The following is a 27,046-nucleotide window of genomic DNA, read 5'->3' as shown; positions in this document are numbered from 1 at the left end:
CAGGGAAGGGGGAAAAGGGGGAATAAAACAATTTCCCATCCAGAAAGTCAATAAAATAAATCAAGAGAATCTCCTTCTTTAATAGCAATTTATTATCATTAAAAGTAATAACAAGTAGGTTTAAATCCTTTTGTCTTAAAAATCTAGTGTAACACACAGGTCACTGCTACAGTTCTATGGAACCTATGGCAAAACTGTATCCCCAAATCACGCCGTTCTGCCTCATCCTCATAGACATCAGTGGTGTGGGACACAAAAAATACAGATCGCTCTGTACACCACTTGTCATCAAGATGATCATTAGGCCTCAAGACGCTACAAGTTATTCTGTAAGAGCTGTTAAATATAACTTTAGTTTTCCCCTTTGTTAATATTGCTAGAACTATCAAATATTTCACACAGTTTTTAGTGAAGCTGTAAGAATCCCTTAAGAACTGTAATTTTTCCCTGTATCTCTTCTCTGCTGCTCAGGTTTTCCTTTTTTTCTTTTCCCCTCTTAGTGACACGGCTGCCCCATTCCAGGAGACAAAACGGCAGTGATGTTTGCAGTCACTCTCCACACGGCATCACGTATTTCCTTCATGTTCTGAAGCCAGTGCTCAGCTTGAGCACTTCCCTTTAACATTGTTGCCAGAACAACTTGGCAGCACACAGTTCAGGGATACTACATGCTCACTTACTATATCTCCAGCTTCTTGGGAGCTCTAGAGCTTAAGTTAAGCCCAAGCTAAGTACCCAGGATAGCTAACTTACAGCTAGTTCAGATTTGTGTAAAGGAGCAGCAGCCAGACGCTGCAGGACAAATGCATCTTCACATTGCAGCTGTTCACAAAAAGGCCTGAGCAAGTCATAATACTGCTGATCAGTGGCTTGCAGGACCAAAGAAAAAAGTCTCCACAAGCAAGCACGCGTATTGGTAAAAAGGAAGGATGGTCCTAATTCTGTCAAGCATTTGATGTGTTGAATTTAAGCTTACAATGTTACTCAACATTCAGAAGTAAGCAGAAGTCTCCAAGCGACACCCTTCTGGCTAGCAGAAATGTAGTGAAGGAAGAAACAGAACACAGGTAAACTTTATATAGCTACTCAGATATGGCTTGTACATGATTTCAGGTACACAAGAAGGTCTGTTCTTCAGGAGCAGACCCCTTACATGGATATTTCTGCATGAACTTCACAGTAGCATGTGGAACTGGGGAGCTCAATGGAAACAAATCAATAAGCAGCTTCATGTACATCTATATCCACTCTGGATTTAGAGAGTCATGGGAAGAAGTATAAACACAAACATAGGATAAACATATGGAGAAGGTACTAGATCAACAGATTCTATGGACAGACTCCAGTTGTTCTACAACAGCAGTTCACACTCTTCTATAAGCAGAACCACAAGTTAAACTCCAGGAGAAAGGGGGTGTTAAATTTACTCAATTAAAAATACTTTTTCGGAATTTGCTCTCAGCTGGATCTCTGAGGAAAAAAACCCACAAAACCAAAACAATGCTTACAGCAAAACTTCAAAATCCTGTTTTACCTAACACCCTAAACTACTATCTTGCTTTGTAAACGTACCTAACAGTTATGAATATCCCACACTTACTCAATAATACCTTAATGACTTTTAACTGAGGTAGCCACTAAACCATCACCATACATTAGCGATGCCAACACAAAGGGAAGAGCTCAACTAAGATGTTCAAGAACAATTAGTTTGCCAAAACCAATAGCATTTGCCTCCAAAAATGTCATTTTCTGTCTTGCTCTCGTCCCCCCTCCTTGTTTCACTTCCTGTTTCTCCTCTTGCCCATCTAACAAACAGCAACAAGGAAAAATATAGCTTTCCAGTTCATTTGTAAAATGTCTTTGGATTTTCAAAAGCAAATTTTCAAATGAAGAATCAGTGAATTTACTTTTAAATGAATGTAATTTAAAACACTGACACTGAAGGACATTTCAGATGCCAGCTCTATCATCTTCCTGCACTTGCCTAGGCGCTAGAAGCTGTGGAAAGATGCCTGCCTGGGCAAAACACAGAAGCTGTGAAAAGGTCCCTTTCATTGTAAGTTTCACCCCATATATGTAAACATGCAAAGAATCACCTGTCTAATCACTGTCTTTCAAGTACTCAGGAAGTTAAAATAAAATGGCAATCACCATTCCTTTAGCTAAAAAGTACACAGATCTAGAATATCCTTGACCTTTCTAGTGGCATTCATTTCCTAAAATGAAAATCTTTTCAAATTACTTCTGTAGCTATGATAGCCTATATTCAAATTCAACTTGAAGAAAAAAATAATAAACTTTAAGGATAATTAATACCCTGGTATTTTTGAAAACACTTCCAGGATTTTTTTGTGGTCCCCTGTCACAGATCTTTTTCAAGGTAATTCAGAACCCTCTCTACCCACATCCAAATCAACAAACCAACCAAACAAGAAAAACCTAACTGAAAATTAAACGCCCCAATAGCTAAGTTGTTTAATACTGAATGTACATTCATTTATTACATTCATTTAATACTGAATGTACATTCAGGTAAAGTTCTGTAGTGTAAACATCCAGTTCTGACTTCTTTTCTTCAACCACTATCTAAAATTTGAAGGGTCACTCTGTTGGCTATAAGCTTTAATTTATCTCACTTCAGATACATTGCAGTGACAACCCAAAGCAGCATAAACCCCCTGCTTCCAAGACATATCCCTACCAAATAAACAGGCCTGAAGAGAAAAAAAAAATGTTCCTGTTTAAAAATAGAGCACTAACCAGTCTGGCGTGCATAATATTGGCTTCTCTATCTAGATCAGATACTGTATGTATACTCCCAAATATAAAAATAAAATTGTACGAATTGCATGCAATCGTACAGAGTGCAGTTCAAGCAATACTGAGGTGTTCTCCTTGTTTTTGTGAAGCATTTGGACAACAGCAAACTGCAGGCTGATAACTGTAAAGTGCTCCTTGGCTTTCTTCTTCCACAGAGACACAAAAAGCTACTTTTATGTTAAAAAATTCTAGCACACAACAGGGAACTATTAAACAATTTAGCCATGATAACTGTACTGTGAAGAATTTCTCAATTTCCTTATACATGTTTAGAGTACCCAAATGGATGTTTTGTTAGAAGTCCTTTACTAGAACTCCTTTTTCACAAACCACACTCCAAAAGAGGTGTTTTCTGCTTTGATTACATAGTTGTTCATCAGGTGGAAGCAGAGGAAGGTAGTCTATTACATTATAAAACTAACCTCATCCTTATGAAGTGTATGTAATACACAAGTTAAAGATTCCAGTTAAGCATCACCACATACTAACCCTTCATATTTGTATAAGATGACCAGCTATGAAATTGTAACTACTGAAACTGTACACAGGCATCTTGCTATAGCATACTTATGTTATAGTTCTCTTTTTTAAAACATTCCACAACTGCCTCTGCATTTCAGGCATTTTGGTCCATTTCATCTGTTCAGCCGCTGTGTTACCACTTCTCGGTACATGATAGAGATATATATCAGAAGAAGAAAAATGACAAAGAAATCATCCAAGAACCCCAGAATTCCAAAGAGGGCCTCAGGAAGAAAATCCAGAGGTGAAGCCAGGTAGAGCAAGGCTCCAAGCAAGCAGAGGAATATTCTGATGCGAAACATCCAGAAGAGGCCCCCAACAGAAAACATCTCCCTGAAAGCATGCCGCAATAAAGTGGGCAGATCCATAATTCTTTCCATAATCTATGAAGAAAGAAACCAAAAGTTAGTATCGTGCTTTAGCAACAGGCCCATGCTAAATTGGTCTTTTTTTAAGTCTGAAGTTTCTATCACTACATTACAGCTTTGGAATCTGTTACTTTATAAGAATTAAAACAAAGAAAAACCAGTAAGACAAGACTTCCTGGATTTAGTTTTGCTTGGTAAAAAGTCAGATTTAGAATATATATATATGTTTTCAAGAAACAGTCAAATTGTGTTATTTTATACCATAAAATATACATTTAACTCACTACAAAATACATTGCAATTTATTGAGAAGGAAAAGCAGTGACTACTACAGCAAAATAAATGCCTGAGAAAGTCAGAAACAGCAAACAGGTTAACTGGAGTAAAATATTGATCAGAACGGAAGACAACCAGGGATTGACAGAAAAAAACAACAGGCAAAGCAGAATAGTTTGCAGTTCTTCAGAAACACAACACCCTCTCCCCTGGCATGTAACCAGTGATTCATATATGGATCAAGCTGCAAACTTAACTAAAGAACCTTTAAATGAATCCATCCCTGGCTCCTTTCCATTTTTCTGCTATGATTCTGTCATCTTAGTGAGGGACTGCTCATTAGAAAATATTCAGGTTTTTGTTGTGAGGCATAGGGTGGGGTGAGCTTCAAAATTTTTTTGATACTGATTCCTTTTCTACTGTACACAGGTTCTACACAGAGCCATGATATTAAAATGAGTTATTGCCAAGGCTAAAAAAGTTCTCTAGAAAGGAATGTTGTACGTGGTTAAAGCAATACACCCTGTATAAATCAGGGACAATTTAACTAGTCTGATTAGGGCTTTAATGGAGACGTCTGGCATGATCCCAGACAGGTTATTGGGAACTAGACATAAAGCCCACAGAGAGGTCCAGTGGAGCCTGAAAGGTAGTTTCCATCTACTCTGGATCAAAAGCAACTGTTTTGTGGTTTAGAACGTGAAAACAAAATTCCTGTCTTACACCTCTTTTGTCTCTTTGGACTGTAATTTTTTCTTGCTAATGTTTCGTTACTATATCCAAATCAAATGAATAGATGAAGACAAGCAGGGAAGTTACTAGTATGCATTTCACACATGCACGTAGAAGACAGGCTCACAAGGCTGACTTTCTAAAGTCTGTAGAAGTTAAACCATCTCTCTGAGCTATTTATAAAAAAAAAAATCCTGTTTTCTTCACTCAGAGCAGAATAAAGACTGTAATATAAGCTAGGAGGAAAATAAAAAAAATCAGGACAGCATATAGCTTGAAATTTGAGGAAGAAAGCCACAGAGTAGAACTTCAGGTTTTTCTAATCAATGTAAAAAGATCAATCAAGTGAATATTCTTCCTGGCATGTCATGTATTCCATTAAGTATTTTTACTGACTAATTTTTAATTCTTTCAAATTAGTAAGTCATAGTTTAAAAACAGCTTAACACATGAATAGGGAACTCAAGGCTTATTAGCAGTTCTCACTCACAACAAAAATGCAAGTTTCCATATATTTCCACAAAGTACAAATAAATATTTTCAAGGTTGTCGGTTTGTCCTAACTATATAAACATGAATTTCCTAAGGAAAACTTGCATAGTCTCTAAGCATTATGAAAAGAAAATTTACATCACAGGAGGACAAAAAAAAAAAAAAAAAAAAAAGAAGAAGGAAAAAAAATCAGAAAAAATGCTGTTAATCTCCCTTAAAATCACTGACTTCCACCCAAATTAACCTAAAACTTACAGATCTGGGCTGTCCTGAGAATCTCCGATTGTAATCATTAACGTCTTGAAATACTTGGGTTGCATCCTGCTGATCTTCACCAAAGAGTGGTAAAAACAATGTTACCTAGGCATAGCAGGGAGATTTTGTTACGTGTGCAACTGTCTTTTAAATGCAGGCATTGTGAATTATAAATGAAAACAGTACTCTTCAGTTAACTACATAGAAGAAACTTTGGTTTAATTTAATATTTAGTAGCAAAATAAAATTAAAACTACTAACATGGATACTGCTGCTAAGTTTTAACAAATTCATTGCTTACAACTCTTTACAAAATATGTTTTTTTAAAGATTGTTAAAAACAAGGATAAACCCCCCCCCTTCTAAGAGAGGCTTACAGGAAATTTTTCTAAACACATAAATGGTTTGTGTTTCAGAAGTGGGACAGATGATTTGGAGAACAAAGTTAATTTACCACATTAATCTAGTTTTGTTTCTTAAATTGAAAATCAAATAAAGCACCAACGAGGCCATTCTTCTTCCATCTTTAGAATGGCTTTGCATTTCAGCAAGCAAGCAAGCAGCAAAACTCATATTTTTCCAGATGGATGTTCATATCAAGACCAAGGAGAATAATACAGAATAGTAAGTTAACAGAGAAAGATATTAACCTTCAGCTCTTTTGTAAGCACAGAAAATTCTGCTATGTCCTTGGGTTAACTTTCATGCAAACACAGAAAAATATGTAAAATCATATTCACATATATCTTATGTCATCTTTCTGTACAGGAGATTCTGAAAACTTAACACTTGTATTTGGAAGCAATGTTCAGGTATAAAATGTAGATTATCATAGGAAACAGAAAATGCATAGCACTTTACATTATTAAAATCTTCAAAAACTCCCTCTGTAGCTGGCCACTAGATAAATATCTTATATCTGTGCAGCAGACACATTTAGCAAATGAGAGCACGAGAAGATCTACATTCAACTCCTAGTCCTGCCACAAACCTTCTGTATGACTCATATTGTTCATGTGTACTTACTTCCATTCCACATTTATAAATCAGACCTTCACCTTTCTTACTTCACAGGGAGAGAAAGAATGCATAACCATGCAAGCAGTACCAGCCAACTTAACTTGTTAGAGGAAGGTAGAAGAATAACTGTGTAAGGAGACACACTACAAAAAATCACTTATTTTCCGCTTTTTCATCTTCCTCACCCTTACTTTTTGCGTCTCTCCTCACTGCCTATACTCTAAACCTATTCATTCTTCCTCTAGTCATACCTATTTTCCTCTCCTTCCTCTGCTGCCTTACAGCCATTTGTGCTGCTGACGCGCACAATCAAATCAGGATATAATGTATGGGCAAGGGCATGAAGCATGTTATGTAATTCATCAGAAGTTACCAGCTCTGTAGCTTGCGAACTATTAAAATAAAGATGTACTTTTGTTAAAACATACACTGTAAGATTCAGAGATCCTAAGTGTTAATGAGTTGCAGGGACATTTTTCAAACTGACAATGTAAGTAAGTTGCGTAGGAAGTAAGTTAATGCTTGCTATACAAAACTCAAATTAATAATACATATAAACTAAAAATAGGGACAAAATAAGAAATTGACATGGATAGGTATTTTTGGCAGGGAAAGAAGGAAGGGAGAGGGTACTTCTCAGAAAGCAGCAGTACACTGCCTACTGGAGATCTTCAACAACAGCCAGGTCTTTCGGATGCACGTACTAGTAAAGAAGTTATGTAACTTCCTGAACAAAAAGCATGGAAGAATCACAGTTAAGATCCTATGATTTTCTGTTTTCATATACTCCTTTACAGAAAAAATGGCTGAGTTATCAGTGCTGGTCACTTAAATTTGACTTGCAGGAACAGTCTGTATTTTTTGAGCCATTTCGCAAAGCAAAAAGTTAAAAAGAACCCTTAACGTCCACCATCTACACCTCACATAACCATATTCCTTCAGCTTCTCAGACAACTTCTGTCAGTCTCACTATTGCAGTTCACATGTAAGCGTTTTTTTGGTAAGTTATACTAGATAGTCAAACTATCAGGTCCATGATTACTTAAAATATTACCGTTTGTCTGCAGATTGGACAACGGATGGCACCAAGCCATGAGCCATACCTCCAGTAAGCAATAATGCAGGAACCTGATGAAGGTAAGTTACAGACATTTAAACTTCTGAGCTGAAACACTCATTGCATGAAATAATATGTTACACACCAAGAAAAACAACAGAAGTGTATAAACAGTTAGGTTCAATCTATCTTTTCTGGTGTAATTTTCTATATAGCGTTCCCTAAAGATACGAAGAACCAATGACAAATTCAATGCTATTAATGAGAAAAAAACCCAAATAGGTTCAACTGCATCATTAATTTTAAGTTATTATTTCCTAAAAAGACAGAAAACTTCTTAATCATTAACCGAAAAAGCAAATAATTAGAAATTTTACCAGTTTAAAAATTCATTAGTCACAAAAATGTCAAGACATGTAAAATTTATCCTAAACCCCTGGCTTTATTATCAGAGTTTCAACAAGTGAAGGAATGTGTAAAAATCTGAGTTCTTAAACTATTTTACAAACTTGTAATATTTTTTTAAATAACTAGGCATGGTATGCATTACATATTCCATAAAACTAGATGAATGCAGTGAAAGAATCTTACTGGGAACCTGAGAGTGCAGAAGCAAAATGCTACGCAGGGCATTTATATGTAAATTTGAATAGCTGGGCCTCAAAAAAAAAAAAGGCAAACACTTTAAGCATTGTGAACTTACTCTTCATTCTTCATGACTTCCAAGAAAAAAACCAAAACAACTCTGAGATAAAGATAATACCAAGCAGAATTATTTACTCTTTTCAAATCAGTTTAAGTGGTAAATTTCCAAGTGTTTGTCAGCCTATTCAGTCTTTTACTAACTGGAAATAAATTATACTCTGTGTCCTTGACATTTTTAAATTAACCACAATTTCAAACCTGATAGCACAAAAAAAATGCAGCACACTCTCAAAGGGACTGTTTATTCACAAATGTATTTTCTCTACAGTTAATATAAAAATTGTTCCTAAAGCAGACTAGAAGATAAGCAGTTAAAATCAAACAAAGCTTTGCATTAGGGTGACTGTACCAGACCCAAAAGTTTGCATTTCTGTTCTGGTTTTATCTTTGGGGCTTGGGGGTTTTCTTGCTTACCACAGAAGAGATGTCCACAGTTTGTCTCTATAGGAAACGTAGCCTGTTGCAAACAGACTGGACAAGACATATCTGTATAGAAGCGATGTCTATCACCAGCAGAAGCATCCTGCTGGAACAGAAGAGAAATGCAAAGTGTTAGAGGTACTATTTTATGTAAGTCTACTGAGTTTAAAAAAACAATAATAAATTCAGTGTTCATTTACTAGAAGTCAAACAGTCAAATGCAGAACTATGTTTAATGAAAGAGAAATATATTGAAATTCAAAAATCAAGCATGCTTAAATACAAAAACTGATTCACTAAGCAAGTTCTTCTTGTGACAAGCCCATTATTTTCATCTGTTATATAAGTATGTGCTTCAATCCATGAAAGACCACAAAGAAACAACCTCCTTGGTCCTTTGCATTAAGTTATGTTAGACATGCTGAAGCGTGAATAACAGCTCAGATCTAGACTGTTACTTCATTATTTTAAGTAGTTCTGTCCAGAGCCAGGTAACTGAACTGTATTGCTTACCAGTTGCAGTATTTAGTGTTCCCAAGCCCAGGCATAGACATCAGTTTGTGTACGTCACTGCCATGAAATGGTTTTTCCCCCCATTTTGCCATATTTGTCTTCCACATAAATATGCACTGTCATTATTTCAAGAAGTATTTTTATGAAAGATTCTCCTCAATAGTCTCCAAAAGTATGGCTTTTCACTCTAGGGCTGGGACTCAGCAACTTCCAGTACCATCTCATCCCTTCCTCTACATGTCAGAACTGGACACAATCACAGAACCATAGAATGGTTTGGGTTGGAAGGACCTTTAAAGATCATGTAGTCCATCTCCACCCCATAGGCAGGGACACCCTCCACTAGACCAGGTTGCCCAAAGCCCCATCCAACCTGTCTGGGAACACTTCCAGGGATGGGGCATCCACAACTTCTCTGGGCAACCTGGCCCAGTGTTTCACCACCTTCATCATAAAAAATTTCTTCCCTATGTCCCATCTAAACCTAACCTCTTTCAGTTTAAAACCATTGCCCCTTGTCCTGTCACTAAAGGCTTTGGTGAAAAGTTTCTCTCTGTCAAACTTTGTTGACTGGCTCTTGTTGCTGTGCCATTGTTCTGCTACACACAGTTTATCAGTCTAAACATCTAACCCCTGTCCTGTGGCAGCAAGCTGTACTCCAGATTTCCTTTCCTTTACCACTAAGTTCCCAGGAACATTGCAGGAAGCACATAACATAATCTAACGTACTCCACCTTGTGGCAGAAACTTGTTTGAAAAAAGAACCAGCCAAGTATTTAATTTTAATTACTTATCTGTAAAAAAAAAAAGCCTACATTATGTCATTACTTGATAAATTTCCAAGATGTCTCTGTACGGTAAGTAAGCTTCCCTAACTTTCAAAAACAGCTTCTTCCAGAACCTCAGAGAAGTCTACACTATCCCAACCAGATAGTTGAATGATGACAATACTTAGTACAGCACCTGCTCAGTTTGAAGCTGCTGACGAAGAGCTCGCACTAGCTCTTGATTTTCTGGATGTATGTTCTGATGTTCATTTCTGTGAAAGGAAATATAAACAATAAGAAAAACTGAACACTGCGACCCAGCACTGAAAAATAACTGAAACTTGAACAAAAGGCAAAACAATCATTCTTTCCTGCTGTAAGGGATTTTAAAGGAAGTACACAAAAAAATAAGGAAACAGAACATTTATTATAGATCCTAAAGTTACTCTGGACATTTAAAGCTGTACAGCAGCATGATTTTTCAGAAAGACTCTGTAATCAATCTTTAAATCATGTTAAAACTAGATTTTCATTTGAAACAAAATTAAGCCATTAACCTGCCAAAGAAGTCAAGTTGCTTGAAAGCTTTTCTATTCATTATGCAGAACTATTTTTAATTTTTGTCTCCACTGCTAGTTTTTGTACTGTTGGTCTACTCATAAATTTATTTTTTTTCACTCACTACCTAAGTTACAGAGTTGAAAAGCCCTAAGTATTTCAATTTAATCTGCTACATGAAAGATTAAGACATAACATTTACATAAGAAGGGGTAGGCAAACTCTTAGATTTAGAATGTTGAATTTATGTAACTATCAGCAGACTGGATATAAAAAGAAATCACTTTTTTTAAATCACTCTGTAAAAAAGAAAGACTCTAAGGGCAAGAAACTACAGGTTAGACTTACCAAAGGGAATCATAGGGAAGGGATTCACTGAAGAAAGGAGGCTGGATATATGACAAGTTTGAAAGTCAAAAGCACAATGGGAAGAGAATTGGAATTAAAACGATGCTGACAACATTAAGAGGTGTTGAATTACAATAAATATGAGTCAACAGCATCATATTCAAAACTGTGAATTTTTATGCTTTATTTATTTATATGGATTTCACTGGTGATACATTCTGCTCGGCACTGTTGAGGTCTCATCTGGATTCTGTTTTCCATTTTGGGCTAAATGCATAAAAACACGTAGAGAAATTGGAAGAAGTTCAGCAGAGAATAAGAGCTACTGCCCACATTTTTTAAACATTGGAGAAAGAGTGAAGAAATGTCAGTTCATATAGAAGACTGCTCATGGAGAGAAAAGGGGACAGGCTTTCATTCTATAAATATGAGCAATTATTTCCCCACAGTTATCTAAGGTTGGTGGAAAAGTATTTCTAACTGCTAAGTGTACAAAATTGAAAAGGTTACCTCAGTGTATTGTGATCTGTCTTTGACTAAAAGTTAAATCAAAAAACAGGTTGCACTGCTTCCAGGGATGATCTAGGCAAGCTGATCATCTCTCAGAGCTGAGGGCTGAACTGGCTGAATTTTTAGAACATTTTCTGGCTGCAGTTCTTATTACATAATTTCCTCAATGGCTCTAGGAGCTTCTGCAATATTTTCCCTTATTTGATTTGGGCCATCATAACACTGCATTACTGCTGTCTTTAACATTTTGTCTCCTTCATTCTTTCATGAAAGAGGAACAGACAAACCCCGTAATTTTCATACTAATAATTACACAGTTATCTGTAAAAAGTGAATTTATTTAACACTTATGTGGGTGACATATATGAAAGTTATATGATGGGAAACTTAGATTAAAACCCTTCTTACCCACTCTGGGTCTCCATGAGTCACATTTTGTGCATGTTGTCTGTCATATGTGTTACACATATAAAAGTATCTCCTGTTTAGATGCTACAAATGAGCATATTTTGCACCTTCAGTTTGCCAGAACTTTGATATATACTGAAATACAATTCAAATTACACATAAATGTAAGTTGTGAATTATAAACTAGTTTATTCTTATTGCTTCATGAACAACTAATTGCAAATTTGCTGCTGAAGTGTTGTTATCCAGTGAAAAGCTATACTAAGCAAAGAAGAATCTTAAGTGCTCAAATCAAAAAAGTAGGGATGGTAAAGTTACCTGGGCAATATTTGCATATTGTCCTTGTACAAATACTTCATTTATATGACTTTACTCTGGGATCACATACTACATTGAATGTAGTACGAGAATATTTGTAGAGCTGTAAAGGTACAGTATGTATGTGCAGCATCTGTCACTTATGCAGGTACCAGAACACTACCAGTGTCCACGAGGGGACAGGCAGAGCTCAAACATATCCAATTTGTAAATTCTGTGAGAAAATAAATGAAATTAATGAAGTAACTAAGTAATTAAAGGCATTATCAAACACAAGCCACAAAAAAATAAAGTTAGATACAGAGTCTTTTCCCCATTTCTGAGTGTTAGCACTCATAACCTGAGGAAAAAAGCCCCATAATGTGGAAAGATCAGGGCATGACGTGAAGGTCTCTGTGCTTTGGTGGAGAAACTTATTAGCAATAATTAACTATACATACTAAGATGCACTCTTGAATCCATCTGAAAACCTGAAATAGCCTTGGAAAGAAAAGCAAGGTCAAGTGCACACGCTTCTCTTAGATTGCTCTGCTATCTCCTGGTCCTGAATAGCAGCACCGCCTTGCAGTCCAACCAAGCTTTCCCACTTCTGTTTTCTTTTGTAACTTCCTCTCAAATACCTCCTACCCCACTAATACTTCTCATAAGGACAGATCCTCCTCAGTAAATTCCATAATGCCAATGTGTCACTAAAATTGAGTTCCCTTAGTTGTTAAACCTCTTCTGTGTCCAGAAGTCTATAGACATCCATTAAATAAAAAAAAAAAAGGGCCAATCTGAAGCTCAGACTTATCTTACTAAAACACACAGGCTAAGATATCTGTTAGTTTGCAAGGAAAAACTCTGAAATAAAAAATAAGCTTTGATTACTGGACCATTAAAGTTATTGAATTCTGAACTTAACATTTTGCTTTATGGAAAGCACATTGAAGTTCATTGTTTTCCAGCATCTTCGTTTATAAACCAATGAATTTATTCAGACATGCTTTGTTTTGTTTTTAAGGAGACTGTAACTGGAACATACATTCAAGGATTCTAGCCAAGCTTAATTGTGGAGTGATTATTGACAAATTTGTACTTTGTAACCAAATATGACACACCAGCCAAACAGACTGTGAATTCAGCCATTTTCAGTCTTAAGGAATGATGAATATTATTCAGTTTGATCATCAGAAGGAAGAGTTAAACTTCACTTTTGAGAAATGCATAATTTCAGTCTAACTGTGAATTAAATTATGAAACTCTGCCAAGCAATTAGTTAAACAGAGCAAGCGATCAATCATTTCCTTAATGTCACAGTTGTTTTGTATACCAATGCAAAAATGTATTGAGAAAATTACAATTTTACAAATACAGATATGTAGATTAATTCCTGTCAACATATTCTCACCTTAAAAGTGTATATACCAGAGCAGCAATGAAAGTGAAACTGAGCACAACTGCCACCAGTACCTGGTCACTTATTCCTTCTATAACTGAATCATTATCTAGCTTCAAACTCTGAACTTCTGCTTGGTGACTGGCCATCACAGCTCTAAAATGTAAAAGGAAATATATACATATATATATATAAAAAACCCATACAGGTGCACACATACATTTCAAACATAGTTACAAATAATACGTATTCATGTATTCATACAGACAATAAATTCCTGAAGCAGCAGGTTAGTCATTGCTAGGGGAAAAAATGTTGAAAGAAGAGAGAACAGATGCATTTTTTTACCAAACACTGAGCTTGCTGCAGAGGACTGCAAAACATTTGTTTTGCACAGTTAACAAACAAGTCTTAAATGACTGTGTTGTGATCTAAAGATTTATTTTTTTTAAAATGTCAGGTACTTTACCTGGGAATCTTTACCAGATAAGTTGCCTAGGAATAGGTCATTGCTGAATGAGACATATTTAACGGACAGTGCATTTACAAAAAGTATAATGACTCTACATTATCAACAATTTTAGCTATTACACAAGACATCATTGCTGCTAGGCTGAGAAAACGAAATTTTTAGAAATTGAATTTTCAACACTTATGTGAAAAAAGAAACAAGGACATTTGGGGTTTAGCTGGTTTTAGAGTGTTAAATTCCCATGTGGATACGCAGGAATCACCCAATGCACTTTATATTTTATATATAATTTTTCTACATATTACCATCCTTCAGCTGGAAACATGCGAAAAACTTGAAAGAAATAGAGTACTATCAGGCTTCCCTAGATAGACTCATTTGTTTTATATTCATTTCACATAGGCAACAATCAGAATGACTTGCCAACGCTAACTTTTATTCCCTACAGCATTAACCTACAGTTGGAAACAAGCAAAATAGTTTCCAACACATTGCTAAATCATTCCTGTGGCAATCAGGAAGTGAAATGAACTACAGCTGTGAATATTATGAAACCAGGAGAGTGAAACTAACTCTGGCAAATGACCAAAAAAATCATATTGAAGTTGTGTCCATATACAATTAAAGTATTTTTCATACAGAACTGACATAAAAATCTCAGCATCAGTTTATGAGGTCAGGTAAGACCGGTATAATTTACTTTACTTCCTAGTCCAGTGTGTTGTGCCTTAAGCTTGCAAGCTTTCATCAGTGTTTCTCTCTACTTCACAGCTCATGTGTCATGTTTTAATTGGAACCTGGCTGCCTAGCAAACATCACCAGACACTGCCTGGCCTTGAATTAATTGCAAAACTGGAATGGAATACAAGTAATCGGAATTTTAGTGCACACCTGTAATGACTACCCTGGCAAGATTTCAACATGTCAGTTTCCTACTAATATAAAAGTGTCATCTTTTCCATAAGATAGCTACTCTCACCCTCCAGATCTTTTCTTGTACAAGTTGTGGGGCTTTTTCCAAGCTTCCTTACATTTGTGGGAGCTGCCCTCTGTAGCAGCACTGCAAAGAAGCTGGTATATTCTAATGTTATTGTAAAAAAGGGCAAGTAGTATAATTAAGTACCACAAGAGCACAGAAAACTCACGGAGAACAAAGGGTAGACTCCTTTAATTGTTTTTGTATTTTGAGGCTTCCACTGTGAAAAACAAAATGAAATAATGAAGCTTATATGAAGTGAAACAATAAACTATGTTATCCTAAGTGTCCCAACCCGAACTGAGTCTATTATTTCTGTAACTATAGTCACAATTATTGCTAATTACAGCTTTCCACAAGCAGCTGTGTCATAGTCTAACTACTGAAATGTCAATTAACATTTGGAAAGAATAACTTTTCCCAAAGGTGGAACAAAGTGACTCATCAAGAGCCATATTTAAAGTAGGTCAATATTGACACAGTTTTCATATATACTAATGAATAAGAGACCAGATCTTTATGGAAAGGTCTTACATAGGAACAAGAGCCTATAACAAGGAGTTGTAGCATTTCTCTGTGTAGCTAGTTACCATTATATTGATATAGTTAAAGCCATGATGCCAAGGTGTTGTGGAAGTTTTCTGAGCAGCAGTTCCTTGGTGCTGAGGATCTGGACTGGTACACATGTGGTCATACCTCCCCAGCTCAACATTCCCAACCTGTATACTTTATTTCTTTGCATATCCAATCCTGAAGAAGCTGCTCTCTCTTACATCATTTTGGGATGCTCACTTTCCATAACTGTGTCTCAGGCAGCATGCTTGTAACTTCAACTCCAATGTTTTCTCTCCTTAAATACCATCACCAGTCCACTAATTTTTACTGTGTCACACTGTCATTTCTGGGTTGACCGCTCAGTACAAAACCAGGAGTAAATGGCAAGGAATTGGTATGTGATGATTGCTCCATTATCCTGTATCAGGTCTGTTAGAATAGACCAACATGCTAATAACAACTACATCCCATTAAGTGTTATGTACTTTTTTTTTTCCCCCCCAGAAATACACACTGTGGCAGAGACATGCATTAACTGCAATTTTGGAAGGCAAGTGTTTCTCACACGGACACTTGAAAGGCTTCCTGTGTCACTGCTTGCTTGGCGCACTCTGAAACCAACATACGAATTGTCTCTACTTCACCCCTTCACTCACCACACATGACTTTCCCAATAACCAATTTCACACAAACTTAGTGTCCGAGAGAAATTCCTGCAGTCTTTCTAACTACATAAAATGCCACCACTCCATGAAACACTTTGTCTTCACTTACATATCAATACTGCCAAGATGTACAGACGGGGCAGTGAAATCTCTGCATCAGTCTTTCTCCCAGCTGCTTCTATTACTAAATTCTAAAGACAGGCTACTGATGCTTAAGGCTCACGTTGTTCATGTTTTAACTTACTGCTTCTGGACAGTACTGAGCATATTCCCCTCATTACCTCTAGCACATTTTCTGAATCAGACCATTGCACAGGAGGGCTGACATGAATTGTGTAGACTAGGAACTACAAACAGAAGTGTTTCACTTCAAAAGATCAATACATAGTTTCTCAGAATAGTCATTCAAGCCTCAGTAGAGACACTAACAACCTCCACCTACTCTTACCTCTGGGTTAGCACGTCAAAATAGCAGTGGTTACATGGAGAATGCTGCTAAAATACATGATTTGAAAATTGTCTAACTGAAGGAGAAAGGAATTTTCAGATCTCAAGTCTGTTTTGAACATTTTCAAACTGTATCTAGAACTGCAAGCTTACAGTTCATGTTTCTTCACGTGCAACCACAACAGCCAGTGAACTCATCTGCAGCGGTTTGAATGTGTAATAGATTAGCTAACAGTCTAAAATAGCTGCTAAGGAATCTTGCCTCCTAGTGCATCTGTTTAGCAGTGGTGCTTTTTTCATTTGATACAATTAATTAGCAGGCCCTAGGAGACTTAATTCTTAAATGACGTAATAAAGACCCTTTGGTCTTCAGAAACAACCAGTATTAACAGGGACTAAGTGTATGTCAGAGAGGACTTCTAGAACCAGACTTTATCACAGACATCTATCTCTCCTAAAATAATAACCAGTAATAATTCGATGTCATTTAATAGCAATTCGATGTGGTTTGTATTAAATTCAACCTTTTCATGTTGATCCATACATTTGCCTGGTTATGCAAAAATTGCATCAACCTTTTTGTTGTATAATCCTTTTCAGATCAGAGCACAGGCTTTTCAGACATTAACTTTAAAGCTGTTCTTTCTTCTCTGTAGATTTATGCTACTTTTTGTTTCTTTTTATAATTACAAAGAAGGTTTGAATTTTTTTACTGCTGTGCCACTGTTCCTTTATACAAGAAATGAATTCCTGTCCACACAAGGTCTCTGATAAAAGTACCAAATCAACAGAAAGACTTCAGAAAAAAAAAAAAAAAAAGCAGTAATTGAAAATAGATTACATTTTGAGAACTGATTTTTGACTATACTTAGGACTTTTTGTATTTTTAGCCATTTAACAAGGGTAGCTTTCTTAAATGAAAGCATAACCCCACCCAGTGTTCCAATTAGGGGATGAAAACCAAACCACATCTAACAATACTCACATTGAAACTGGAATTTATACAATCAAGTTCAGAATGTTAAAAGTATCAGTTGCAAAGTTTAAAAATCTGACAAAAATGTTGGGCCGTTATCCTACATTACAAGCAACAACAAAAGAGCCTCAAACTTAATTTCCAGTTTCATTTAATCTCATCTTCAAACTCCTGGCTCTTGCTTGAAGTAAAACAATACGACTGCCCAGTGAGGGGAAAAAAGACAAGGAGTTACTCCTCCATTTCACCTGGGCTAAGTTAGAGCTGGACTTTGCACCACAGCACTTAGACCGGGATCAGGTTTATCTGCATCAGGATTGTTGATGGCTACAGAATGTAGACAACCTCAGACTGAATTGTCCACAAAATACTTGGAAATAGAAAGGACTGGAATTTACTGTTTGTACAATCACACAGTTTTGTTTTTATAAACTCTCACAGACTAACTATCTGAACACAAAATCACCTTCTTTATTCTCAGTTTTCCTGAGAGTGACAGACAGACAGAAAGCAACACTAATTTACTTACCTTTCAAATAAGAATCTGCAGGCCTTAAAAGTTACATTTCTCCTCTATGGTTAAGTATAAACAATGCATGCAGGTTTATGCACACAAAGGAGAACCATAACAAGCAATACTGCAATTACAATGTCTTTTATTTTTGGAAACTCATATGATCACATTGAGATGTGAGGGCATGAATGTATACACTAGTGTGGATTTATTATTTCTTCATTTTTCAGATTTGAAAAGTATTATGAAGACTTTCAATGTTTGACATACAGCACAGCTAGAACAATACTGCATGCCATGATTCATAAAGAAATGAAAAACAATCCAGTGTTTGCCATGATATATTAAACACTTGTAGCCAGCTATCCAAAGTCAGAATATCCCCACAGTCTTCTGAGTGATTTGAACTTTTCCAAGTTTATCAGGGAAGTACTACGTGCTAATACATTCTCAAAACCACGAAGATTTTTAGTACCCACTAAGGCACAAGCAATAGTGCTGTGAGATACAAATTAATAACCAAGAGCAACATTTTATTGCCTTTGAGGGCATGGTACAATTTGCTCAAGATCTGAAAGATATGTTGGATAACAACATGTCCTTTCAAGGATGGGCTGAGAGTGAACTGGATGAGAACAACGGGCTTTCTTTGTGGGTTTTGGGGAGTTTTTTACTTCATTTTTATTTTGGATATTTTCTGCTTGATGCAGTACTGACAACCACCCTCAGTGCTTGAAAAAAAATTATAAAATGAAGACAGTGGTGGTGGGCCAGGGTGCAAGTCAGAACCTGTAATACCCTTTGCCTGTTGTCTTTTATTAGCCCAGGCATTACCCTCCTCCTTAAAAATGCTGCTTACTTTGTAGAGATTATGTGTTTTCCAGGATAAGCTAATTCCTCTCCAACTCCTAAAATACTATGAGTCACATCTTTTTGAGACCAAAAAGGCTTTAACTCCTCAAAATTTTCTTCCACAGTAAAAGGAACAACAAAAAATTCAACAGGTTTCTAATATTTAGATAACAGAAAACAACTTTTAAGAATTTAAGCATACTAAAATGGAGCATATTTATTCTGCAACCCACCCTCTGCATGCATATTAACTTACACTGAAATATCTAAGGCACAAATTTACTGTTTTTCTCTTATTTAAGAGAAAAACAGACATAAATTTCCAAAATAGTGACAAATTCTTAACTGTGTGGCAATAATTGATACCTCTCTCATCAGAAGTTTTCCAATTACTTCCTGCTTCAGGGTAGCACCAGGTCTTGGCCACTGTCTGTGGTTGAGAATGGGACCTTGTGAATGGATTTGACCCAGCAAACTGGATCCTACAGTTATTTTTGTTCTCCTTCATGATGAGCTCAAAGGTATGCCTAGACTGTGTTCAGAAAGCATTAACAGCAGGCATTAAGCATGCATGATGAACAGTAAATGCATAAATAGCATTGAAGACTCTAGCTTGAGTTTACTAGCCCAAATCCTGTATCAGCTAAACCCTGAGCTGATACATTTTATCTAGGTACTTTAGTGAACTAAAGCTGGACTTTGAAATACTGGTGTAGGCATATATAACATTATGAACCAGAAATAAGGGAAATTATGTATAATGTACTGAGAATAAGTGTTTTTGAAGAAACAGTATTAATTAGCTTTTCTTTTTTGTGAGCAGTCTTATTTGAATAAAGCACACACAATAATCTCTCATATTAAGTATCTCCATACATTTTAAAAAACCAGGAGCAGACCACCCCAAGGGTACATTTAGTAAGAGAAAAAAACCTGATCAAATACAGCAACATACAAATTGACAGGATATATTCTCTGAGAAGGTTATTAAAACTGACTTGGGAATATCTTAGGATATCATGCACTCTGTTAATACAACATTATTATGAGTTAGCAGCAACTCTGGAGCCACAAATCAGCTCAGCTGGTACAGTAAAATCATAGCCAAACTCAGCTGTACCATATTCAGTTATCTCTTCAGCATAAACCACCTCTGCTTTCAGGACTATGCTGACTACATTTATATGCATGCATGCTCTTTGCAAAAGAGAAAGGAAAAACCCCAATGAGTCTTGCTAAAATAGGGGAGAGGGCAATTTCAGTAGACAAATAATAATTTTGTTCAATATACCTTAAGAACTGACCATCTGAGGCACTTGCCTGGTAAAGAAGGTCTCTGCAAAGTCTGAGGTCAATAGTCTCTGAGGCACATTTTTTCCTAAAGAGAAAAAAAAAACAGAAAGAAAAAAGAAAGTAGGTATTCTACTTTTGCTGGTGTAACCATGCTTTGCAAGTTAAAAATACTACAGATGCAAACTCCAGATGCAATTCAGTAAGGGAAAATAACCCCAAGTTAATACACCACTCTACTGGAAAAAGAAAAAGTCTCCAATAATTTTTCTCATGAGCCTGAAACTATGTTGATGGCTTGAAGCAAAAAGACAAATTCTACAGTCTGTGTAGCATTACTGTTTGGAATATCTGTTGGGATGACGCATGACCCATGTAAAACAATCCCCAACAAAGTCTTCCACTGCTTTATAAGGCTAAAACATACTGAAAGGCAGAGTTAAAAAAAAAAAACCGGAGGAGGGAATTGAATTCATATGCAGATAGAAACATGAGAACGTGAGAAAGCCTGCCAGTGCCTTCAGTTTGGATATCTGACTTCTGATCAGACAGGAAGAGAAAGGAAATAATGTCAGTTAATTATAATAATGTTTACTAAAATATGGTAATACTTGAGATAAGAATGAAAAAGCTTAAATCTGTTCTAAGAAAAGTGCCCAAGAATTCTTTATTGTAGAAAGCAATGCTTCCATACACAACCTCACATCTAAAATAAACAGCAAGACAAAAAAGCATTATTGTATTTGTTTGCATCAACAAAATACAAAACATAAACTATACATCATGACAACAGGCAGAGTGGGAAATGGGTACATAAAGGAAGATGTGGCAGAAAACCTTAAATGCTGAAATATACCAGTGAAAGCATTACTTGTCAAATGTACCAAACATATAGCTGAAATTACACATTAAAACCTGGTATGGAAAGTTATAGCTGCGCAGCATACACAGCTTTCTAAGACTGTTAAACTTATTCCCAAACGTGAAAGCTAACTTTAAATGAAGAGAGATCAAATTCATAATTTAAAAATGAAAACAGCACGTTATATGATGAGATCAGTGAGAAAGTACTTTACTGGGAAAACCTGAGAATTTTCATGGCTTTTACAATACACTTTAATTCAAAACTAGTTGACATAAAGGAATATTCAAGATTTTGTCCATGCTACTAACTTATTTAATTGTGAGAAAACAGGAACAAAGTGATAGTTACTAGTTCTGCAGTCCTTCCTTTCTTGGTTGTTTATCCAAGCCTCAGCTATTACGAGTGCACTGCGCTTGCTACTCCGTGCTGTCGCACTTTAGGCCAGTTGCTAACTGATAAGGAACTGTACAGCTTATCATGACACCCGACATTCTCATTGCAAGCTTCGGATGGGCCAAAATTCAAGTGACTACTGGGAAGTTTCTTCATCGCTTCGGGCAATCCGTTTGCAGCATGATGGAGAGCTACTCTGGCTGGGGCAGTACGGACACAGAGCCACTCTGGCCATGAAATGCACTCCTTGTCTTCGAGATTAAAAATTATTTGAATTACCTGCAGCTAACGCTAAGTAACTCACTTTTATTTTATGTTAGTTAATTTTTACTACAATAGAGTTTTGCTCTGAGAAAGCTAATGTCATTTTCCACTCCAAAAAGAGAGGAAAACCTCGTAGAAGCTGCTCTTTCCACAAGCCAAGCCGTATTACTTAATAGCAAGGGAATGCCTGTGGGTGCAGCGTCCTCACAAGCCTACGCTCCCGAAGGCGGGGACAGACAGGGCTCGGGGTGCTGCTGCATGTCCTCCCCGGCCCTGCGAGAAACCCTCCCAACCAGCTCCTACCCGCTACCGGCCTGCGTGGCGACCGCCGAGGGCACGCACCGCCGGGAGAAGGGGGGGCAGACCCCGCGGAGGGCTGCGTCCTCCCACCCCATACGCCATAGGTCACAGCGGCGTACAAGGGCCTCCACGGCCTAGAGCGGAGCGGACCGCGCCGGGCCACGCCGCTCCCCCCCCCCGCCACCTCCAGCAACGGGGTTAAGCACCACCGGGCCGGAAAAGACGCGACAACGCAGCGAACACCCCACAAGTGCCGCTCACACCCCCCCGAGGGCCGGCACCCCCCACCGGTGACAACGGGGCGGGGGCAGGGAGCCCCCGCCGGGCCGGGCCGGACGGAGCCCCCGCCCCCTCCCCTCAGGAGCGCAGGGGAGGGGCGCGGCCCCGCGCGGCGGTACCTCAGCTCCCGGCGCGCGCGACGCTCGCCACCGGCCGCGGCCCCACCCCCCCCCCCCCCCGCCAGCGTCGCGTCGTCGCGTCGCGTCTTCTCCGCCCCCCGCGTAGCAGCCGTACGGCGCAGGCGCGCGCGGGCGGGCGGTTCCCGTCGTGTCGTTCTGACGTGTCGACGCAACGGCCCGGCCCGGCAGGGGACGCCGGTGGTACCGACCCGGCCGTTAGCCCCTGTGGCCCTGCCCCGCCATGTTCAACGTGGAGAGCTTGGAGCGGGCCGAGCTCGGGGAGAGCCTCCTTACTTGGGTGAGTGCCGCGGCCAGCAGGCCTGCGACCGGAGCTGGGCTGCCTGGCAGGGACGCGGCTCCGTGCCCCCCTACCCTCCCCCCGCCCCCCCCCCGCCACAGCCCTGCTCCGGCGGCAGAGGGTGGCTTCGCCCTGCCAGCCGCAGCCCCAGCCCGGGCCGCGCCCTGGCGCTCGGGCCGGCTCTACCCTGGCGGGGTTCGGCGGAGCCCTGGCGGACCTACCGCGGCGGAGCAGGCGGTCTGGGGGCTGCCTGGGAGATGGGACCCTCCGCCGCCTTAGCTCTGCCCCCGCCTCGGAGGAACAAAGGAACCGGCGCCGCGACCGGCACGGTGGGGGGGCTGGGGCCTGCGCCGGCGCGACGGGAGGAAGCGCCCAGGTGCGCCCCCTGCCCCCCCTCCTGCGGCCCCGTCGTCCGTAGCTTTGATCCTTGACCCGCGCCCTTCCTGGCCTGACTCCGGTGTGTCGGTGCCGCGTTTTTCTAACCTGCCGGCTGCGCTCGACAGGCTTTCTGATCAGAAACTTTCTTTTCGTCTGTTTCTTTCTCTGTATTTTTAAGTAGCGCTTGCACCTCGAGAGACAATGTTCACCGGTGAAAACGAGGACAATACGATATCAATCTAAGAATTAGCTTTTTCCGTTTTAACATTTAGAGCTTGGTCAATAAACCTCTTCAGGTTGCGCTGTTATTCACAGAGCAGCCAAAATGTAGTGGACATTGAACCTGGGTTTGCAGCTACTCCGTAATTTGAGTGGTGACTGTGACGTAGCCATGCAACTTGTATTTCTGTAACAGATGATTTATTGGTTAGGTGTTTGGAACCATTGGATTTGGTTTTGGGGCTGTTTTTCTGTTTGTTTGTTTGTTTTCCAAAATTGCCAAGGAAATACCCACTACATGAAATTCAGGAGTACGACAAATTGTTGAACAGGAACAGATATTCCCTTTCAGACATTTAGCCTGTGCAAGGCCAGAGCTGTGATGGTAATGAGTAAGTTACTAGAGGATGACAGGCTAGGTTTCTCTGTGAAAGTCAACAGGGGATGAGCAAGGGAAATTCAGTGATTGTTAGAGGTGAACAGGTGGCCTGGAAAGTACAGAAGGCAGAGGTTTTGGGGAAGAGAGGGCCCCAGTGCTTCATACAGGTCTGGAACAAGTAATCCAGTTTCTCTTTACTTCACGTTCCTGCCAATCTTTGTGTCTTTGTTGCAGTTGGCCACGTGTCCTGCTTTTGGCTTCCATGCTTGCTCTTTCAGGTGGTGGGAATGAAAGTCCTCTTATTGACTTGCTCATGAATTCTATGTGTGTGAGTCCTGGCAAAGAAAGGCTGAGTGAGAGCCTCAGTGCTAGCAGAAAGAGGAAGGTTTACTGGGCGGTGATGGAGAAAGATCTGTTGCTATATACTGCTAGTTTCCATGTATTTGTTTTAGCTGTTTTAGGTAAGCTCCTCTTCTGCTCTCTCTCAGTAAAGCAGTTATAGCAATGGGAGAAGCGTAAGCGTGAAAGTTTACCTAGCAAGTGGTTGCAGTCCCAACGTGTTCCTAACTCCCCAGGTTTCCAAGTAAGCAACAGACTAGCTCTTTCCTTTGTCTGTGAGACTACTCAAAACACGTAAACTGCTGCAAAACAAGACTGAATTTTCTCTTGTATGGTATTGGCCTGTTAGGAGTGATTTGAACTGTTGATCTTACACGTTGTCCAATCGCAGGTTGGACAAAATTGTTAATGACTTGAGAATATTTTGTTGAAGTATAGCATCGGTGCAGGTCTGTGTCAAATCTGAAGAGATTTCAGAACTAAAAATATTCAAACATTCTGTTACTTAAGTATGATGCTCAAATTTGATTTTGAGGTGTTGATATTTCAATAAAGTTGTTTTTAAAACTTCGTAAGATTAAGATGTTTGCTAGCTAGTCAGGGAAATCACAAAATGCAGAGTCAGAAGGCAGTGGCTACTTCCCTGTTCCCCAAAAGAATTATTTGTACAGACAAATATAGTACAAACCAGTGTTTTATCTGTGTTTGAAAGGATTATTTTATCAACTTCTGCACATGTTCAAGTGCGGTGGAAGTTGCATTAGTCGTGATAGAGAATAACAGTCACTGGTTCTTGTTTGTGAAGATGAAGAGGACAAGTGTATCTGTATGAAGCCTATGCAGTGTTAGTGAAAATCTCCACTGATTTTCTAGTGTTAAACAAAAAATAGTGGAAAGAACTAGTGATTTTTTTTTTTTTTGGTTGGTTGGTTTTCCTTGCCACATTTGAGGTTGGTAATTGAGGCAATTGATTTGTTGAGCAGCAAACTTTACTATTACCCTTGAAAATAATTTGCACATTCTTAGAAAAACTAAACTATCAAAAAAAGTTATCTTGGCTCAAAAAGCTGTCCTGGAAAAGCAGACATGAAACCAGAATGCTTAGAGAAATTGTAGCAACAGAAAAAGTCTTGTGGCATTAACCACCTGTAGGAATTATTACTCAGTCACATGGTCACGTTTGAGGAGTAGTTAGTGTTTATAATCTTTGGTCTTGAAACTGTAGCTATCCAGGGGAGTCTCGTCCTGTCTGTAGTAATGGTCCATGCGGATCCCTTTACATGTCTAACCTTTGCACCCCCTCAGATATCGAGTTAATAAAAAAACTAGCTGCATTTTTTTTTTGGTTAGCAGAAATATTAGTAAATTGTTAAACAGCATTGGAGTTAGTCAACACAGTTCTTACATGAATATATGGAGTTATGGGTTATTTTTTATTTCAGTATTTTTGTGTGAATTGGCTTTGAAACAGACTCAGGAAAAAAAAAAAAAGGTGGTTTCAGTTTATTCCATGAAGAAAGTTTGTTTCCATTTATTCCAGGATGCGTGAAACTTGCAGAAGAGAATGGAGTTGATTAGTCCTCTGTGAAAACGGGCCGTGTGAACAAGATTCTTTTTTTGCCTGGTTTTCTCTCAAGTCCCATAATGATACTTGGGAAACCATTCATTTAGATGGGAGAATAAAGCTGTCTTAACTGCAATTTATGCATACCTGGGATGGCCAGTCTTTTCGATTACGCCAGAGAAGCTTGCTGTTCTTAAGAACTGGTTTAACCTCCCAGATTGCTTGCTTCACATTCATACAGAAGTACTTGAACTGGTTTGTCTGTGTTTTAAGTAGAGTAGATAAGGCTTTGCACAAATCTGAGAACCTGTTGAGTGTAAACTGAATGTTTGTTCAGATGGATGTAGGTGAAACTGCTCCTCCCTCTCCCAACTTGTGATTTTAATGAATGAGAATATCCCTCAAGCCTTTTATCTTGCATGCCTGTGATTCCTATTCTGGTATCTTTAAGCTGTAGCAAACTGCTTACCTGTGAATATGTTGTGTTTTATTCCTTAATATTTTACCAACACTCCCATTTTTGGTGTTACGGTGTAGCTTGGGGTGTAATTCTCAGGTTTTTTACCTCTTTGACGGCATTGTCAAATGGGTTCCTAAATGATTTTTATCCAGAATTTTAAACAGCTGAGAGAGCGTTTGCTTTCTAGCACTTTAGCAGGTGACCATGATGTTGAGCAGCCAGGGTAACTGGCAACTTGAGCAAAACTGAGCGAAATACTGGAGCCCAACTACTGATATCTCAAAGTTGATATTTATACTGTTTGCAGCCTGCTGTAATTGCAGAATTATTAGTCTACCGAAAATCTCCCAGAAGCCTATTCTGAGACTATTCTATGCACTGTGGTATAGTTATCCAAGCTGCACTGCAGCCAAAGCGCTTTAGAAAAATGTGGCTGTGAGGTAAACCTGCAATGATAATAAAATTGTTTCAGCATATCTAATACAGATTCACATCTTTTCTGTTTAAAACTTTTGACTGGTCCACATATGAACACACAGATTATTTTTTTCTTTTGTGTGTAGTGTCAGGAGTGCTTTTAACTCAGATACATCACCGAGTCATTTCTTAGAACATGGAGAGCTGTCAAACATGCATGTGGCAGTTACTCTTTAATATGTTTATATCTGAAATCAGTGTGATGGCTACAGGCTTTTGCTATGTGATCTGAGAAATTTTCTTAAATATTTAACATAAAACTAAGATGTGATACTGAAAAGATTGTTTAGCATTGGTCTGTAAACAGCAGGATTCCTCAAAGAGGTCACTGCTGTCTGGTTTTAAGTAGCAGATTGCTGTGGAGATGTCATTAACTTTCTTTCCTTCATTATGAAATATACCTCTTATTTTGTCATGTGCTGCCTCCACCAAGCTGCATTTTGCCTGCTTTCTTTCTCTTCCAACCCTCAAGGCCAAATACAGTTTTTGTGGTAG

General features: G+C 38.5%; 2 protein-coding genes across 13 annotated transcripts in view; one reads left to right on the top strand and one right to left on the bottom strand.

The window, feature by feature from the left end:
- Positions 1-74: 74 nt before the first annotated feature.
- Positions 75-22,582, bottom strand: RNF170 (ring finger protein 170). Of its 12 annotated transcripts, none has more exons than XM_075740342.1 (9): positions 22,438-22,536; positions 20,219-20,305; positions 19,294-19,357; positions 13,483-13,626; positions 10,147-10,222; positions 8,665-8,776; positions 7,543-7,616; positions 5,469-5,573; positions 75-3,728 (listed from the first exon to the last, which is right to left on the bottom strand). In XM_075740342.1, exons 4-9 carry the CDS (start codon positions 13,617-13,619, stop codon positions 3,459-3,461), a joined length of 774 nt encoding a protein of 257 aa, XP_075596457.1. In that variant the 5' UTR covers positions 13,620-13,626; positions 19,294-19,357; positions 20,219-20,305; positions 22,438-22,536; the 3' UTR covers positions 75-3,458. The 12 variants fall into 12 exon arrangements, with proteins under 12 accessions (XP_075596457.1, XP_075596459.1, XP_075596455.1 ...); XM_075740344.1 differs by having other exon boundaries at positions 19,294-19,353; positions 20,244-20,305; XM_075740340.1 differs by lacking the exon at positions 19,294-19,357 and adding an exon at positions 21,431-21,534 and having other exon boundaries at positions 22,438-22,452.
- HOOK3 (hook microtubule tethering protein 3) overlaps positions 22,538-27,046 on the top strand; it is a 79,444-nt gene continuing 74,935 nt past the window's right edge. The window contains exon 1 of the mRNA XM_075740337.1: positions 22,538-22,735. Coding sequence (XP_075596452.1) covers positions 22,679-22,735 — 57 coding nt within the window. The 5' untranslated portion in view covers positions 22,538-22,678. The remainder of the gene's footprint in view (positions 22,736-27,046) is intronic.

The sequence above is a fragment of the Balearica regulorum genome, chromosome Z (genome assembly GCF_011004875.1).
Source record: "Balearica regulorum gibbericeps isolate bBalReg1 chromosome Z, bBalReg1.pri, whole genome shotgun sequence".
In the NCBI taxonomy this organism is placed as follows: domain Eukaryota; kingdom Metazoa; phylum Chordata; class Aves; order Gruiformes; family Gruidae; genus Balearica; species Balearica regulorum.
Note: the sequence above shows the minus strand (reverse complement) of the source record. Positions and strands in the feature narration are given on the sequence as shown.